Genomic DNA, 19685 nt, shown 5'->3' on the forward strand with positions numbered 1-19685 from the left:
TTGTTCTAAAATTATAATTAAAAGTGATATCGGCAATTTTGTCCATGGACATACACATCAAAAATTGTCCAAGGGACTAAGATTGAAAAGAGTAAAAAAAAAAATAAAAAGTTGAAATATGTCCTTATTAAAATTAAATATGTCCTTATTAATAATTAAATCGTGAAATATGATTTTTCTTGTAGTTATAAGCCAAAAAAAAATTCCTTATCAATGGTTTCAAAGCCTAGTTGTTCTAAATTATAATTAAAAGTGATCAAATTTGTGGACATACACCAAAAAATTGTCCACAGGACATCATAGTCTAATTGGCCTATATTGGCAAAGCAAGCTAGCCGACCTACAACTCATAAATACTACATCAGTTATCATTTTATTTTTTATTTTCTCAACAATGAAACAAAAAAGAAAAATAAATTAAACATAGATTTTAACATCCTTCTCCTCGAACAAACTAAGAACGAAAGTTCAAATTGAAGTCGCTATCATCTTTAAATTTTCTGACGACAACAACTAAAATTAGATCATTGAGACGATTTAGAGAAATACCAATGAATCCACTTTTTTTTTTTTTTTTTTTTTTAAACTTGGTTTTGGTATGAATTGGTACAATATTTCATGGAACTAAAATGATAGCCGAGGCTTCTAAAACTTGGGTTGCGTTTCCAAATAAGATTTGACCTTGCCAGATTTGGATTAAACATCGTCTCACGGGATGCTCTTACTAGTAGAGGTGCGTCGGAGAAGATGAACAGTCTGCCCCTTTTTTTTTTGTTGTTTCTTTTCTTGTTTATTCACTTTGTTGAAATGAAAAAAGAAAAAGAAAAACTGATGTTCTGGTCCTAGTTTTATGTCCACTAATCTCACTTTGCCCAGTTGGACCAATTAGATTATGCTGCCCCATACTTTTTTGTGTATGACTACAAATTCAATATTTGATTAAAACTAGCCATGCAGCCCGACCTGTGGCCGGGCCTGTTATTCTTAAACCTATCATGTCTGGGCCTATATTTAAGGGAAGCACTTGGAAGTTTAACATATCCATATCCAGCAGTAATCCATATCCATATTTATTAACTAAATACATATATCTATTAACTAATAAATATCCATATCTACTATCATATACTGTCCATATGTACTGCTGGAGGATTTTTTCTCCTATGTGTCACCCTCTAATATGAGAGTTAGATTTTTCTCTGATCCCATGTGCCACTATAATATGAAAGATAGTATTTTCTAATAACCTACAATCCTACCTACATTGAACCTCTTTGGAGAGTTTGAGAACCCTTCCAATTCTTATATTTGGAAAAATTGGAGAGTTTGATGTATTTAATTCTTATATTTGGTCCAGTTTGAGTGTATTGTCAATTCTTATATATTTGATAAAATAAAAAAAAAAATGCTAAAAAATAGGTGACATGTAGAATGTAATTTCATATTACGAATTAAACACTTTTATTGTTCTAATTTTTATATATTTGATCAAATAAAAAAATTGCTAAAAAATAAGTGATTTGTATAAACTAATTCCATATTACAAATCATACAATTTTAGTGTCTATGAGACTATGATAAAACACCGACTTATTTCAATATATCTTTAACAAGGTAATTATACTAAAAATAACATCACAAAATATATAATAGAAAAAAAAAAAAAACGACAAAGCAATAATGACAAATATTTTAAAATATGTATAATATTGAATGAATATACTAAAACATAGACCTTTAAAGGAGGATTTTCTCTCTCCTATGTGTCACTCTAATATGAGAGTTAGATTTTTCTCTATCCTATGTGCCACTATAATATGAAAGATAGTATTTTCTAATAACCTACAATCCTACCTACATTGAACCTCTTTGGAGAGTTTGAGTGTATTTCCAATTCTTATATTTGGAGCTCTTTGGAGAGTTTGAGTGTATTTCTAATTCTTATATTTGGAGAGTTTGAGTGTATTGTCAATTCTTATATATTTGATAAAATAAAAAAAAATGCTAAAAAATAGGTGACATGTAGAATGTAATTTCATATTACGAATTAAACACTTTTATTGTTCTAATTTTTATATATTTGATCAAATAAAAAAATTGCTAAAAAATAAGTGATTTGTAGAAACTAATTCCATATTACAAATCATACAATTTTAGTGTCTATGAGACTATGATAAAACAATTTATTTCAATATATCTTTAACACGTATAAATTATACTAAAAATAACATCACAAAATATATAATAGAAAAAAAAAATAATAACGACAAAGCAATAATGACAAATATTTTAAAATATGTATAATATTGAATGAATATACTAAAACATAGACCTTTAAAGGAGGATTTTCTCTCTCCTATGTGTCACTCTAATATGAAACCTATCCCTGCCACTATAATATGAAAGATAGTATTTTCTAATAACCTACAATCCTACCTACATTAAACCTCTTTGGAGAGTTTGGGTGTATTTCTAATTCTTATATTTGGAGTTCTTTGGAGAGTTTGAGTGTATTTCTAATTCTTATATTTGGAGAGTTTGAGTGTATTGTCAATTCTTATATATTTGATAAAATAAAAAAAAAATGCTAAAAAATAGGTGACATGTATAATGTAATTTCATATTACGAATCAAACACTTTTATTGTTCTAATTTGTATATATTTGATCAAATAAAAAAATTGCTAAAAAATAAGTGATTTGTAGAAACTAATTCCATATTACAAATCATACAATTTTTGTGTCTATGAGACTATGATAAAACACCGACTTATTTTTATCTTTAACACGTGACAATTATACTAAAAATAACATCACAAAATATATAATAGAAAAAAAAATAATAATAATAACGACAAAGCAATAATGACAAATATTTTAAAATATGTATAATATTGAATGAAAATAACGTAAAAAAAACACAATTAATGGGGAACCAAAAATTGGATGCAAATGTATCGAACTAACCTCAAATAATATTTAACAAAAAAATCATCTTGCAAATACAAGCATTAAACTAATCTTTAAAAATTAATTAATAGAAAATCGAATATGGATACAACTACATTAAACTAACCTCAAAAGAATAATTAACAAAAAAAAAAACTTGGATGCAAATACATCAAACTAACATTAAAAAATAATTGTCATAAAATCGAAATGGATGCAAATACATTGAGCTAACCCTCAAAGATTAAATTAATGTCAGAAATCGGAAATCAATACAACATCATTGAACTAACCTCAAAAAAACTACTAAAAATTAATTATAAATTAAATTAAAACATAATGCAAATGCAACTAATCTTAAAAAATAATTAACGGAAAATCGGAAACTATATGCAAATACAACTTTATCAAATAATAAACGAAAATCAAAATCATGCAAATACATTAAATTAATCTCACAAATAATTAACGGAAATCAAAATGCAAATACATCGAATCGACTTGAAGAACAACAATTAAATGAAAATGGAAAATTAGATGCAAATGTATTAAACAAAAAAAAAAAAAAATTAACGATAAATCGAACCTGGATGCAACGGCATTGAATTGATCTCAAAAAATAAATAACGAAATTGGAAATTGGATGCAAAGTTAAACTAACCTCAAAATATAAATAACGGAAAATCAAAAACCGGATGCAAATGCATTGAACTAACCTCAAAAAACATAGTTGGGTTATATGTTGGGGAATTCTCGATAAATATAGTTTTGTATTTAAAATGGTGTTTATCTTATCTCTTTTCGTATTCAAGTAGCTTCAATATATATGAACTTCATTTATTAGGCAATCTTAAAACATCAATCAAACTTCTATTATTAAACAACAAAATGAAATTGAAGGATTTTATCAAATGCAAGTTTTTTTTGTTTTTCACATATTTTTGGTTTAGTGATAAATATAATATTAATATATAATAGTTAGGGTATTTGCAAATATTTTTTCTCATAATTAATATAACAACACCGTTCAGGGTTAATCTTTGAAGATCGATTCCATATAGTGAGTCATGTATAATTTAAAGAATAATTAATCGAAAAATCCAAAAACTTTTTAATCTTCGATGATCCCACATAGTAAATTAAGCATAATTTACTTTTTATGTCATCATGTTTGCAATGACACTGGAGATGGATCGTTGAAACTTGGTATTACACACCACATTAGATAATTATAAGGAAATCTGGATTCAAATACATAACCGAGCTCAAAGAGTTTAACGGAAATTATAAACTTTATACAAATTGCATTAAACTAACGACAAGAATAATTAATGGGAAATTAGAAATTAGATGCAAATCTTTGAAAAATATTTAACGAAAAATCGAAATAGTATGCAAATACATCAAACAAACCTCAAATAATAATTAATGGGAAACCAAAAACTTGATGCAAATGCATTGAACTTAACTCAAAAAATAATAAACAAAAAAAAAAACCGAATGCAAATCAGATTGAACTAACCTCATAGAATAATTTGTTGAAATTGGAAACTAAATGCAAATGCATTGAAATAACCTCAAAGAATAGTTAACGGAAATCAGAAAACCTAATATAATTGTATCGAACTAATCTCAAAGCATAAATAATCGATCTAGATGCTTGACCATTGAACTAACCTTAAAGAGTTATTAACGGAAATTGAAAACTGGATCCAAATGCAATGAAGTAATCTCAAAGACTAATTAACTCTAAACATTGAAAAATGGATGAAACCATTTTGAACTAACCTTAATGAATAATTAACGGAAATTATAAATTTGATGTAACTTTTTGAACTAACCTCAAAAATAATTAATGGGAAATCGAAACTTGATGCAAATACATTGAACTAATCTCAAAAAAAGCAATTAACATAAAATCGAAATCGGATGCAAATGCATTGAACTAACCTCAAAAATAATTAACGGAAAACCAAAACTGGATGCAATTGCATTAAACTAAAATGAGATTAACTAACGAAAAATAAAAAAAATTGGATGCAAATGCATTGAAATAACCTCAAAAAATAATTAACTAGAAATCTAAGTCGGATGTAATATCGGAGCTCAAAGCATAAATGTCCACTTTTTAGCCTTCTCACATGAATAATTCGAGTAATTAGGAACCCAAAAAAAGTGAATTTATAAAAACAGACCTTTACATATATGTAAACTTCGATAGAAATTGTAAACTATCGAACTAACCTAAAAAAAATTAATAAGGAAATCGAAAACTAGATACTGAGATGTATTAAACTAACCTCACATTTTAATTAATGGAGATTGGAACATGGATGCAAATACAATGAACTAATCTCAAAGACTAATTAACAAAACATCGAAAAATTGGATGCAACTGCATCTTGAATTAACCTTAATGAATAACTAACCTGAAATCATAAAGTGAATACAATTGCAATTTGAACTAACCTCAAATAATAATTAACATAAAATTGGAAACTTGATGCAACCGCAAACTAAAAAAGAATAATTAATGAAAAATTATGTCCTGCAACGTGCTACATTAAACTAATCTCAAAGAATATATAATTAATGGAAAATAAAAAACTTTTGCAAATGCATTGAACTAATAACCCTAAAACATATTTGTATTATATGTGGTTTCAAATGTCCTAAATATAGTTTTGCATTTTAAATAGTATTTATTATAATTTTTTTATTGTGATTGGGAATGTCTTGCTATTCAAGCAGCCTTCAATATTATTTTGGCCACATTGGACATTCTCACAAAACTTTAATCAAACTTATATTATTAAACCTAACAATAAAAAAGAAGTCCATGAGTTTTATCAAGGTTTGTTCAAGCTTTTATAGAGAATGGTGCAAGAAATTTAAATGAGTAATTAATATAATTTTTATTTTTTCATAGTTATGCATTTGCTAATATTTTTAGAATAATTTAATATAATGACACCCGCTCATAGGACAACAATGTGATAAATCTTTTCAAATGAGAGTAGTGTATTTTTTGATGATATGAAAATAATCAAACATAGTGATTTGTACATTAGTACATAAAATTTGAATGGTGATGATTTACTGAAATCACCATAAATCTAATAAAATGCTATCATACAAGCTAAATTTTCTGTTTAAGATAATTTTATTTGAAAATTATGGATTAATATTCTAAACCATAAAGTGAAAAGGTTATCTCAATTAAATCCCTTTAGTTTCCAAGTACTTATACACCATAATCGCCACCATTAACATATTTTCGGTTTATTTTCAATAAAAATATATTGATTCAAAATTTGCCCTACACTATAAATCTAAGAAAACTATTATACAAAAATGATAGAGTTTAAGATAATTCTATTTAAAAATTACGGTTAATATCCTAAACCACAAAGTGAATATGCTATCTCAATTTGATCTCTTAGTTTCCAAGTACTTATGCACCATAATCATTAAACGTATTTTGATTTATTTTTAATAAAAATATATTCTTCGAAAATTTGTGTGAGACATTTTGTAAAGCTTTTCAAAGAAAATATTTAATAGATCCCAGCGTATGCCCCTCCAAAATCTAGTCTATTAACTAATACATATCCATATCCATATCCAATAACTTTACATATCAATTAACTAATTCATTGTTTTAAATTTGTTTTTTTATCCCATCGCTTGTTTGAAATAATGAAATAATCGTATTTGTTTTTTTGTTTTAGTCCATGAAAGGACAATTTTAATTTATATTAAATTAGAGAGCGGAGCCAAATTCAGGGTTAGTTTGGTAAGAAGGCAAAGTAATTATTTTTCAAATAGGGACTATTTTAAAAACTTTCTATGACTCACAAATCTTGGGAAAATATTAATATAAAAGGATTGGGAATTGGGCCTTTTGGCTTATTTCTTGTTGACTCATTGGTTGGATTGGGCTTATGTCCTTAACCGGGCTTGGACTTTGCGTTATTCTTAAGTTACTCCATCTCTAGATCTAACGGCATTGCTTAAATAGAGTTCAAATTGTTTCAGGCAAGTAAAAAAAATTCGTTTTCTTCTGCATAGCCTGTATTGCTATAGTTTTTGTTGTTGTTTTTTTATTATTATTATGTTTATCCCAATTGTTCTCGTGGCCTGTTTCATTAGGTGTTGAAGTTTGTGGTTATTCAAAGTGATTGTCTAGTTATCATTTCCTACATTACTACCATGAGAATGTTTCGATGGAGAACCTTTGCAGGCTTCATGGATGGGGAATTCGTGAGTCTCCGCGGTGTGTCTTTGTCTCTTTGATGCTGTGTTGTTCAGCAATGAGGTTGACATACTTACAGTCCGATGGAATGAGTTGTACCCTTACATTACACAATTTGTTCTCCTCGAATCAAATTCTACTTTCACTGGGTTGCCAAAGCCTCTTGTGTTTTCCGCTCATCGAGATGATTTCAAATTCATTGATTCGAGACTGACTTATGGCACTATTGGAGGGAGGTCTAGGAAAGGAGAGAATCCATTTGTTGAAGAGTAGCCTTGGATCACCTTCTCAGAATAGCAGGTATAACTGATGATGATTTGTTGATAATGTCTGATGTTGACGAGATTCCAAGCAGCCATACAATTAATCTTTTGAGATGGTGCGATGAAATCACTCAAGTCCTCCATCTCCGGTTGAATAATTACTTGTACTATTTCGAGTTTCTCCTGGACAATAAAAGCTGGAGAGCTTCTGTTCATAGATATCAGACGGGTAAGACAAAGTATGCACATTATCGGCAGACTGACTACGCCTTATCAGATGCGGGATGGCATTGCAGCTTTTGCTTCCGCCGTATTAGTGAGTTCGTTTTTAAGATGAAAGCATATAGTCATTTTGATAGGGTAAGGTTCTTGCACTTTTTAAATCCCCAAAGGATTCAGGATGTAATCTGCAAAAGGGGCTGACCTATTTGATATGCTTCCTGAGGAGTACACATTCCAGGAGATTATTGGGAAGATTGTACCGATTCCTCATTCTTTTTCAGCTGTTCACCTGCCGGCGTTTCTTTTGAATAATGCTGAAAAGTATAAATTTCTCTTGCCAGGCAATTGCAAAAGGGAAAGTGAATAAGTCTTATAAGGATTGGAGTGTTTGCACTGTAAATTTAGACACAGTTGCTTAATGCAGTTGGGTCATTGCGGCAGGTGATGGACTTTAAGGTGAAAATATATATATTTATTTTTTTTACGCTAATCTTCTTAATTTTATAGTGAAAAAAGCTGCAGGTTGTTTTCAAAAGCTTGTGATCGAGGTGGTTCAAGGCGACCCAAGCAAGGTTCAGGAGTTGAATGTGAGGTGGTAATATGAGTATGACTGCTTGGCCTCCTAATAGTTTTTCTTTCTTCTTATTATACTGTTAATTGTCATACGAGGAGACAAATTCTGGACAGGGGTGCAAAGGTGACAGCAAATCGAGTTGATGAAGTTGTTGTAGCAAATGAACAGAGAGATGCTAATGTTACATCGGAGTTTTAAGGCGTCTTGAAGATTGAGATGCACGTGGGTTTGTTTTTTTATTTTCCTTGGATACTTCAGCGCGGGTTGCTCCTTTTTTCTTGCATCAGGTGAAAATTATGTTTTTTTCGCTGAACAAACTGACAGATTGGAAGCACAAGTGAAGGTACTTGGATAATGCATAATAGAAGATTTCCCACTAAATATAATAAAAAACAAAGGGGGAATAAGTTAAATACCAACTTACCACACATGACATAATGTCGCAAAGAACTGGACTACAAAATTACAAACAGATCAGGGTGTGTGCTGGAGATCAGAAGCCTCCACCTATTTCTCTTGGCTAGTAAAGTAACAATAGTTTTTATCCATAAGTAAATATACCATCCAAGAACCCTTGGTGCGTCAAAGGGCCTCAAATTTTCTTGATCCACCCCTGATATGTCCGACACGGACATATATATGTGTGTGATATACCTCCATTTATATTTCCCTATGTCAGACACTTTGTCCGTGTGGGGCATATGGACACCGTATAAGTGCCAATGTAACTTGCACGAAAACTACTACCCAAGCAAACACAAACTAAAGCAATACTTCTTATCCTAAAGTAAGCATACCGTGCAAGAACCATGGGTGCCAATGATCCAGTTTAGGCAATAGGCATATAGCTTGCACAAACATTGGCCAAACCAGCCCACCATTGAATGGTCTGATTTTCCACAAAATAGAATCGTGATTCCTGAGATTGATCCTGGGCAAGAGTCAGATCTAAAGTTCCTACATTAGATCACACTGAATGATGTTGAGTGTCCAGTCAACATCAATCAAAAAAGTGAAGATGTTGAGTGTCCAGTCAACATCAATCAAAAAAGTGAAGACAACATAAGACGAACTCAGACATTCTGTACCTAAAAATATCCAGCACCAAATACTAATAGAAAATTGGTTTAACACATACCTCGCTAGTGCCTACAGACTGTAGTTGAGTCATCTCGTGTCTCTCTTTCAGTCTATTTCTTTCTATTCTCCAACTCAATTCCTTCTCCAATATCTTTGATGCTAAATCAACTCCTATTACGTTCTTTTTCATTTTTTTTGTTCTTTTATGACTGATCCGAAATGAAAAACACATTTTTTTTTTTTATTCTCCTAACAATGTCCTCATCAGACCTCATCTAACAATGTGCTCAATGTCCTATTATCTGTAGGAAAGTGCCTACAGACTCCTGGGAATTACAAACTTGGCTGAGTCCTCCAAAACTTCAGTACTGATCAGGAACAACAGCTCAACTAACCAACCTCAACGTAGTACAGAACTACAGATAGACCATCGTCATAAAGCTTGGGCATTCACACTCAGACGCTCTCACTATCTTATTCAAAGTATAATGGCTACACTACAACAATCATAAAAATGTAAACAATAGATCCTTAAACTGAATAATGTAAACCAAATATAATCGTTATATTTAAATTAGTGATTAATCAGATGTTTAGCCAAACCTTCTTATTCACTCTGAAACATACTCTTTGCGTAATTAAAAGTGGCTTCGACAATGACAGCAGGGACAATGTTAACGTGGGAAGAAAACACTCATAGCATATGAATGTGTATCTGGAAACCTAAGTCAATTAGAAATTGATTTTGAAGTCAAACCCTAGAATTCATATATCAAAACATATATTGCAGTTGTGAAAACAGAAAACATTGAACTTATTTTAGTAAACAAAAACGTTACATAATTGTCGTTTCAAAACCATTGAAAACCAATTTCTTAATTTCTCTGTATTACATATACACACCAACTCCACACCAATTCCAATCGAAATCAGACACCAACTAATTTCTCTTGCAATCGAAATCAAACACGAATTTCACTGTATTACACATACACACCGACTCCACACCAATTTCTCTCTATACAGGATTTGAGTTTAATCTCCCTGGTTAACAATTGGGTCCATTAAAACCCCCTCAATTCGTAACAACTCACAAAATCTCCCTCCTTTTTATAAAATATAAAACTGACAAAAATACCCCCCACTTAAAAGCCTGATTCATTCTATTTTTCTCTCTTCCTTCTCACTTTCTTCTTTCTAGCTTTTTATATCTAAAATATCTTCTCCTGCCAGTCTAAATTCCTACATGAGAATAAAGTGGACTGGATCATCAACAAAAAAATATGAAAAGCAACAACGAGAAAAAAAGAACTTCGATCTACAATTTCGAAAAAACTGAAAATCCAAACAAAAAAAATCAAACCTTTAAGTTCTAAACGAGATGGAGATGAAATTGAGAAGATGGCTGTTCCAAAAACTACAATGAACAAACCAAATCTGGTGAGAATCTTCAACCTTTAATAATATTTTTATAAATTTGTATGAAAAATTAAAATGAATTTTCATGAGTTAGTTTGTAAATATGAATTTACATTTGTTTAGTGATTTTACTATTTGTTTAGTGATTTTACTATGTATTTTATAGTTTTCATAGTTTTGCAATTTCAAGTTTGGATTTATTAAATATTTTTAAGTTTGTGTATGTAGTAGTTTTAGTATGCATTTTTATATTTTTGTAGTAGTTTTTATTCTGCATTTGTAAATTTGCGTAGTATTTTTACTATGCTTTTTTATGTTTATGTAATGTATGGTGATAGTTTTATTCTGTATTCTTTTAAATTTGTGTAATAGTTTTACTATGCATTCTTAAATTTGTGTAGTAGTTTTACTTTGCATTTTCATATTTGTGTTGTAGTTTTACTCTACAATTTTAGATTTGTATAGTACGTATAGTAGTTTTACTCGATCTGCATTTTTAAATTTGTATAATAGTTTTATTCTGCAGAGGCGTGATTTGTATGGTAATTTATTTATACATTTTAAAGTTTGCATAGATAATCTTTGTTATTAATTGGTTTTTCTCATTGTAATTGAAAATGTAAACGAGCATAAGTCATACAAGCCCTTTAGAGCTTCCGTGACCCTTGTTGGTCTTGTGGCAGATTTTGAAAAAGGCTTGGAGTTGATTATATATATATCACAACAAAGAAAATGAGATCCAAAAGAAGAATGCAAGAAATGAGGAGTTGATTTTTGTTTAATCAGTTCTTGGTGGATTTGTTAGATCTTTGATATAATAACTACAATTGTTAGAATTATGGATGTAAAAGGCTAATTTGGCTTAATGTGTGTTGGTAGATTATATAATGGGAATCTGTTTTATCTTTTTAGTTGGTAAAATAGTTGGGTTTGTTACATGATATATACCGTGTAAAAATAATTTTGCAAATATTATAATCGATATGTTCTCTATGAAAATATAACTTTTAATAGGTCAAATTCTTATGTGTAAATTTAAATTTACATAGATCGTATCAGTTGTAGTAATCTCTTGTGTAAAAATACATTTTAACATGCCGTATAAAATTACATGAGTTCATTATATCGGATGTTAGATTAGTCAATTTCAAAGAAATGTTATGTGAAAACAATTTATCATGCATAGTTTCTTTTTGTTTGCACTTGTAAACACACTCTTCTAAATTTAAATTTTTATAGATCAAGTTCTTATGTAAATTTAAGTTTTCATAGCTTTTGTTATGTAAATATAGTTTTACATATATATTATGTAAAAAATACATTCATATATTCTTTTAGTTGTCGGAAAATTTTTCAATTCCAAAAGTTCTTATGTAAATTTAAATTTTCATAACTCCAACGACTATGTAAATATAGTTTTACATATATATGACTATGCAAAAATACATTTATATATATTATGTCAGGTGCCAACTGGTGTTCCCAATTCATTCTCTATAAAAGCTCGGGCTTTCTGTGGCGAAAAAGCAGGGACTCTATCCTGCAATATCATATGAAAACCACTTCAAATTACTTGAACAAAATCACGATAAGACATACAGTAATTTAACTACAAATGATTGTGGTTCATACAATTTTATTCCACATGAGCATTTCCACAAATACACTACCAGCAATAAGTAGATTCAACTTTTCCTCCAGTCCCCCACTCAATTTTGTATCTATAAAATGGTTATCTATAAACCCATTTTTTGTCACAATGAAATCGGTGTTCTTTTTTAGTGTAAGGATGAAGAATCTTTGTTGTTTGTCTGCTTTATCAGAGAGGTGTTCTTCAATGTAAGGATCTCCAGTTAATTTAAGGGTTTGATTTAATGAAAAGGGTAGAATGGGAAATATAAAATTTCAGGAGATAAGAATTAGACAGCAAATTGCTCATAATCTGAAAAACAGGGAGGTTAATTAGCAAGGTGTAAATAATAGGGAGGTTATATAGGTATGTTCGTGAGGGAGGAGTTTATATATAACCGGACTGGATTGAGGGGGCTGACGCCCATTTCTTGTCTCTCTATATATATGAAGGGTTTTGTTGAGAGGTATAAGGTTTTTTTTTTAAGGAAGAGTCATATAGTTGAAATCCAATGATAAAGTCTCTATATTCTTTCCTAAAAAAGTTATGTTCTTTCCAAAAGATTTCTTCCCTCCTCAACTTTCATCCATTATTTATCAGTAATTTTCAAGTAAAAGAAATACAGAGTATCCTCCCTCTAGACTACCTGTCAAGTCTCTTCTACAGTTTAAGTGCGTGTCCAAATCATGGCGTTCGTTAATTAGCGATCAATGTTTTATCGAAAGGCACCTTCACCGATCAAACAAGAGCAGCAACTGTTTACTAGTACCTGGACGTTATGCTACGTACTTGGTAGACTCTAATACAGGTCAGCAGATTGTAAAGTTTGATAACTTGCCACTGATATCGACTGGCACCATTTGGGGTTCTTGTAATGGACTATTATGCATACAAGTAGAGAATGAACATACCCTTTTTTTATGCAATCCCTCTACTAGAGAATGCAAGAAATTACCAGAACCTTCACTCAAAGGCTACCTTGCTCCTTTCACTGGGTTTGGTTACAATACAATTTCCAAGGATTATCTAGTTGTAAGAATATTTTGTCCCGAGGCACGTATGGAAGCACAAGTTTACTCACTTGCCAAGAACTCGTGGCGGGTTATCCAACCGGTAGATTACAGAATTACTGCTGGGAAATGCAACGGGATTTTCTTCAATAACGCTTTTCATTGGATAGGGACTCCTAGTACTACCGAAGAAAGTGGAAGTGACTTAGCCTCGAATTTTGTAATTGCTTTTGACACTACGAGTGATGAGTTTCGAGCAGTTGTACAACTGCATCCCGATGTGGCAGAGGATAGTTGCTGCATTCAACTTGAAGTTATCGATGGGTGCCTTTCTCTATTGTGTAACTTTGACTATGAGGATTTTGTCAAGTTTGAAGTGTGGGTGATGAAAGACTATGGTTTGAGGAAATCTTGGGTTAAACTATATACTGTTACTGGATTTGATCATCCTTACGGAATTACGAATACTGGAAACTTCATCACACATAAATTATATTCAGGTTTGTATGACCCTCAAGATAGAAGTTACAGGGATATCAATGTCCAAGGGATTCATAATCCAATAGTAAACTACACGGAAAGTCTTGTTCCACTATGCTGAAGTGCAATGAAACTGTGGACAACTGATGCAAGGGGTGATCAGAGTAAAGAAAGAAAGAACATGACACGGACTCTTGTATTGCTTTCACATAAAACTGTGCCATGAATGTGAATTTTCAGAGGTGTAGTTTGTTCTATTGTCATATATGGGAAGGCAAATATTGAGGTATAACATGGATGTTTATGATTCCTGATACTTGATGCAGTCTTAACTTAATCTTTTCACTGTTTCTTGTATATTTCCTTATTTTTCAACCACTATATTTATTTGTTTTTTCTATTTTTTTTGGTTTATCTGTGAATCTGTGCAAACCTATTTCTTTGAATTAATAGTGTGCACTATAATATTGTGATGCCAGCAAATATCTTTCAAATCCTAGGTTGAAATTATTATGGATTAGAGCTTAATTGGCTAGATATCAATTGTGGAGACAGCCACAAGTGATAGTCACCACAACAAACTTGGATGCCTGTTGTCACAGTTTTGAGGCACAAGAAATCATCAGACTTGAACCGTTGTCAGATGAACTGCCCTGGGACCTGTTTCGAAAACAAGTTGGTTACATTCTAGATTCTCCTCAGTTTCAAACAGTAGCTAGAGAAGTTCTCCACGAATGCAAGGGTCATCCATCTTTCATCGCACGTCTTGGACAGAAATTGACGGGAGAGAATTTAAGTGAGTGGCTTGTCGCTGCTCAATATTTTAAACACCCACGATGGAATCGGAAAGGGGAATGTATATTTGATGGAGACGCTTTTCGTAACCTTGGCTTCAATGCTCTAGCAAGCAGGGAAATGGAACTCTTTGTTGTTTATTTCCCGCAGGGTGCCAAATTCATAATGATGAATGGTTGAGGTATGTTATTGGAGAAGACATACTTGTAGGCATTCATAGTATACAGGATGCAAGAGCTAGATTGGTCAATATAAGGAAGAAACTTTATTATTATATACGGTTAGTAGCTGCAGATGAATTCATAAGTATATACGAATGGCTATAGAACTACTCATGAGACTTCCGATACTTTGTAAAGGTAAGAGTAAGATATTTTCGTATAAAATACTTGTTAGTCAATGTCTGATATGTATTAGTATGACTCAGACTGAATACTTATTCAATCACCATTATGGTTTCTAGAGTCAATGTAATTGAGCTTGCTAGGCACTGTCTGTGGAACGGTAAGTCTTAACTTGATAAAGTCATCTGCATGTATTTGTTGTTAGTATAGAAGCGAAAAAAGTGAAGTTAGTAGACGAGTGGCGGTCTAGGACATGATTCAGTAATATTAGCAGCCAAAGACCTTGTGTGTTTACGTGGTTCATGTCAATATGAACTGATCCAGTTATGCGTGATGCGGGGAATAGTGGTATGACAAAAGACGAATTTGTTCTTACTCGAAAATGGTTCCTCTCCTATATCTCTCTTTGTGCCTAGGTTGATTGGTTTGTTTGTTTGTTTGTTTTAAAAAAGTACGACAAAAGACGAATTTGTATTTTACTTAAAAGTGGTTCCTCTCCTAGATATTTATCTCCCTAGGTTTCTTTTTTACTCGTGTATTTGACATAATTATAAATTTAGAAATATTTGTTTCCTTGTAGTGATGTTTGAATTTCATAACATAGGGAATAAGTAGGACATAGTTCTGATTTATTTTGGTTACATTTTCTTCTTAAGATGTGAAAAGTTTCCCTGGGTGTTATATCAAAGAAGGTTAAAATGAAACAGATCTCGACTCTTTGGTTACAAATTAAAGGAACAACTGTTGTTACGCTAATGATTTATTTCTTTTTTATGCTTTACATTGGAGTAGCATGGGACATAAGTATTATTTACAGGTTTTGCACTGTAACTGTCATCTGCCTTGTCAACTGTGGTCCTCAGCTTTCTGTCATTTACTTGTCTCAAGGTTAAGCAAGCTATGACGTTTAGGGAACTGATGTTTTGTGTCATTTTGCAGAAAGGGTGCAAAGGAGGAAGTGAACTAATAACTAACTTCAAAACCAGTTGAGGACAAAAGTCCCCAGTTACAAATAGTCAAAAGTTGTTTGGTAACAAATATTCTCCTCAGTACATATTTGCTGCAAATATATTTGTTTGTGTGTGTTCTATAATGGATTCGTAAGCTCAAAATGGTTGGAGCACTCTTTGTTGAGAGGTTGATGGTTCAAATCCATCTGCTTCCATAAGTAAGATATTTTTATGCATAATACTTTTGTTCAAGATATGATCTGTTTATACGTATCTCATATTGATTATTCGCCTATTATACTAGTCAACGTTAAGGAAGCATTTTCTGAGCTTCCTAAGGCCTTGTGTATTGGAATGTGTGCCCCATACAAGGGGCATATTACAATATAGTATAAAAGTACAAAACCCTACACTATGACATCAGTATGACATAATGACCACATCATAGAATACACATACTCTTAACAGAATGCTTAAAGCATAACTTGCAATTCGTGTTTTGATATATGAATTGTTGGGTTTATTCAAAATCAATTTCTGATTGATGTAGGTTTCTAGATGCACATGAAGTGAATAAGAAAGTTCCTGATCAGTCCTGAAGTACTCCACAAGTGAATCTGTATGCACTTACCTAATGAGATGAGCAACTTTCGTCCCAGTAGAAGCTTTTTTAAAGTATATGCCTAAATTGGGTTTTTAAACTTGTCCCTGTTTTTTGTTTTATTCCTAAAAAGTTGCATTCTTCTGTTCATACCGTTTTAAGTGATAAGTGTCTTCTTGGGAACGCTGGATTATGACATTTATCCTTCATGCTGTTTTCTTATGAGTACTATTTTATGCTAGCAAAAACTTGTTTTATACCAAATTATAATCTGTTCTAGAAACCGATATATTATGTACTTTGGTTCTTCTCTAATGGGTTTCAAATAAAAAATAATAATAATAATAATAAAGAAAGAAATATAATATGTACTTATGTAAGTAACCAATGCCATTGTGGGAACGCTGGATTGTTACATTTGGTTTACTGTTTTTTTGTTGTGATTCTGTTGCAATGGTGCTATCTTTTTATGGCATTTTTTTTACGATTACAAAACTTGTTACTAATTTATGCGATGAATGTCTGTGGGAACGCTAGATTATGACATTCTGTTAATTTATACATTTTTTTTGGTGATTCCTTCAATTTATCAAAACTGTTTTTTCTTCCAATATCAAAACTGGTTTCACGAATAAGGTTTTATCTTCGAAAAAATTACTTTTCTTTTCAAAACAGAGTCAATAACTTGTGAGGATATTTCTCAGAGAATACAAATGGTGGAGAAGATGTAGAGTTAAGAATCTAATGACAATTCTGAAAACACTTAGGTACTAGACATACGTCAGTATGTATCTTTTTAATGCACTTTACATTGTGATGAGCTTATAAAGAGTTGAAGACCATTTTGTAATTTCACTTGGCTTACCTGCATACTTAATATGTCGCTAATATATGATGGGTTTAGTTCAAATTCACCAGATACACACTCATATGCTATGTTTTCTTTTCATTTTCATAGTTTCATACTTTTTGGGATTATATAGGTGTTTCCTTCCTACACTAATATTGTCATCCTGATTGTTGACGCCACCTTCAAGTACGCAAGTAATACAAAGGTCATTCGAGTTACACTTTGGTTTTTATAAAAGAACTGCTAACTGGAGCAAAATCGTAGGAAGAAAAAGGGAGATATAGTCCCAAAGGGAAATAGGTGAAAGCTAGTTTAATTTTTATCTCAAGCTCAAGTAGCTATATAGAGGTATAGCTATATAGTTTATTATTCTTATTACGACTAAAATGCAGACCAACAAGCTATGTGTCTCAATGTAAATAGATGGTCTTTACTGTGAGATTCTTCTCATTTTGGAACAGATAGAGACCGCCAACTTGATTGGGTGTTACATCTAAGATTGCTCCTTACTTGCGCAGCATTGAGAGTGGTTAAGTATGGACATGTGTAGCTCGAGAGTGATAAAAGTTTTGCTAGGTGTGTTGTAACCAGAAAGTCTGAAACCATCATGGAGTGATTAATTGTTCAAGATTTGAACTCGGGAGTGTTATTTTATATATTCGTTACGAGTTTTTTTTTGTTTGCTTGGTAAGTTAGAATATATTAAAACTTTAATAAAAGTACAAGGGTGGACAACATGTTGTCTCCCTCCCCTAGTTCTTGCTCTACATTCATGAATGTTACAATAAGTATGGTGTAGTGTATTCTCACAAAAATCTGAAATGCCGCCATTATGAGGATAAGTTGTGTGACTTACTCTGAAAGCCATTACGTCTTGCTTCTATTATTGCTTCTTTTTCTAAATTAATCTTCATGTGCTTCTGGTTTGAAAACTTTCACATCTCTCTCTGATATATGAATTCTAGGGCGACGATGAATTTTTACCTAGCACCGAGAGTTGTTAAGTGTGGACAGTTTTGCGCGAGAGCGATGACAGTTTCCGTAGGTGCTGTAATCAGAAAGTCGGAAACCATCGTGATTACTGATTAATTGTTCAAGATTTTAACTTGGGAGTGTTATTTAATATATTTATATGTATTGGGAGAAGTTGGGTGACTTATTGAGAAAGCCATTACCTTTGCTTCTATTATTGCTTATTTGTTGTGTGTTTTTTAGGTTCCATTTTGTTGAGGTGCTAGGACATGTTTCTTTATATCTGTATTTTTAATACATGAACGTACATTAGCGTAATAGTTGTACTTGGTCAGGATCATGGTTAGGGCATACAGTGTGCTACATTATAATATAAGGGATAGGCGTTAGAGCCACTCATGCTCACCCTCTCCTTCTCTGTATGATATTTAACTTTGCAGAGACGTGATTATATTGGCCTTCAACTTGGTGTGTATCATGGATTCTGCGTACCTAGGTATACATTAGCTGATTATCATATTGGCTGTACTTGGTGAGCTACTTTATTATACAAGGAATAGACGATAGAGCCAGTCATGCTCATCCTCTCTCTCTGTATGATATTTACCTTTGCAGAGGCGTGATTATTTTGGCCTGCAACTTGACGTGACTCAAGGGTTTCAGAGTACCTAGGTAAATTATAAAGAGATTCAGCAATTGAAAAGTGCTCCCTTTGAAACACATCCGCAGTCTGGACTTTGACTGGTCTTTGTGCTTATAATAGTCAGCGATATAGCTTGTGTTTGGCTTTCAGGGCTGGAATCTTCCACTTGAAGGGAGGAAGCTCGATAATAGGTGGTTGGTATAAGTCTTCTGGCACAGATGAAAGTAAAACCAGGATACATGTATATTATAGCTGGTTGGCTGAAGAATTGGTGGTTAACAGTTTGTATGAGGTGGGTAAACAGTAACCCATGGGAAGGTTACATGGAAATTTTGTGCAAGCAGACGGCAAGAAGCTTGAGGTAATTTTTGTAGGCCGATGTACTTGTCGGGTCAACTCTTACTTTGATTTCAGACCCAAGCGTGGCGTGTATAGTTGGCGGTTATAATACGAGGGATAGGGTCCCCATACTAGATGTGAATCATCAGGGATTCTGAGTATCTAGGTACACTTCAAACTTTAAGGAGATTCAGCAGTTGAAAACTGTAACCATCTTGAAAGTGCTCCCTTTGAAACAAATTGTTAGTCTAGGCCAGGGAAACAATCTTTGAGTGGCCCTGTGCTTATAATATTGTCTGTGATATTGGTT

At 32.0% G+C, this 19685-nt stretch overlaps 1 protein-coding gene and 1 pseudogene across 1 annotated transcript; both read left to right on the plus strand.

Annotated features, from left to right (window-relative positions):
- Positions 1–5915: 5915 nt before the first annotated feature.
- Positions 5916–8125, plus strand: LOC147521007 (uncharacterized; annotated as a pseudogene).
- A 4869-nt stretch (positions 8126–12994) lies between these two features.
- Positions 12995–17485, plus strand: LOC147521008 (F-box protein CPR1-like; the record flags this gene model as incomplete). Its single annotated transcript, XM_086557809.1, has 2 exons — positions 12995–14167; positions 15960–17485. A coding segment is annotated over one exon (1008 nt), but the record flags the coding sequence as incomplete, so codon positions are not given.
- Positions 17486–19685: the final 2200 nt, after the last annotated feature.

This window comes from Coptis chinensis, chromosome 1 (genome assembly GCF_015680905.1).
Source record: "Coptis chinensis isolate HL-2020 chromosome 1, ASM1568090v1, whole genome shotgun sequence".
Taxonomy (NCBI): domain Eukaryota; kingdom Viridiplantae; phylum Streptophyta; class Magnoliopsida; order Ranunculales; family Ranunculaceae; genus Coptis; species Coptis chinensis.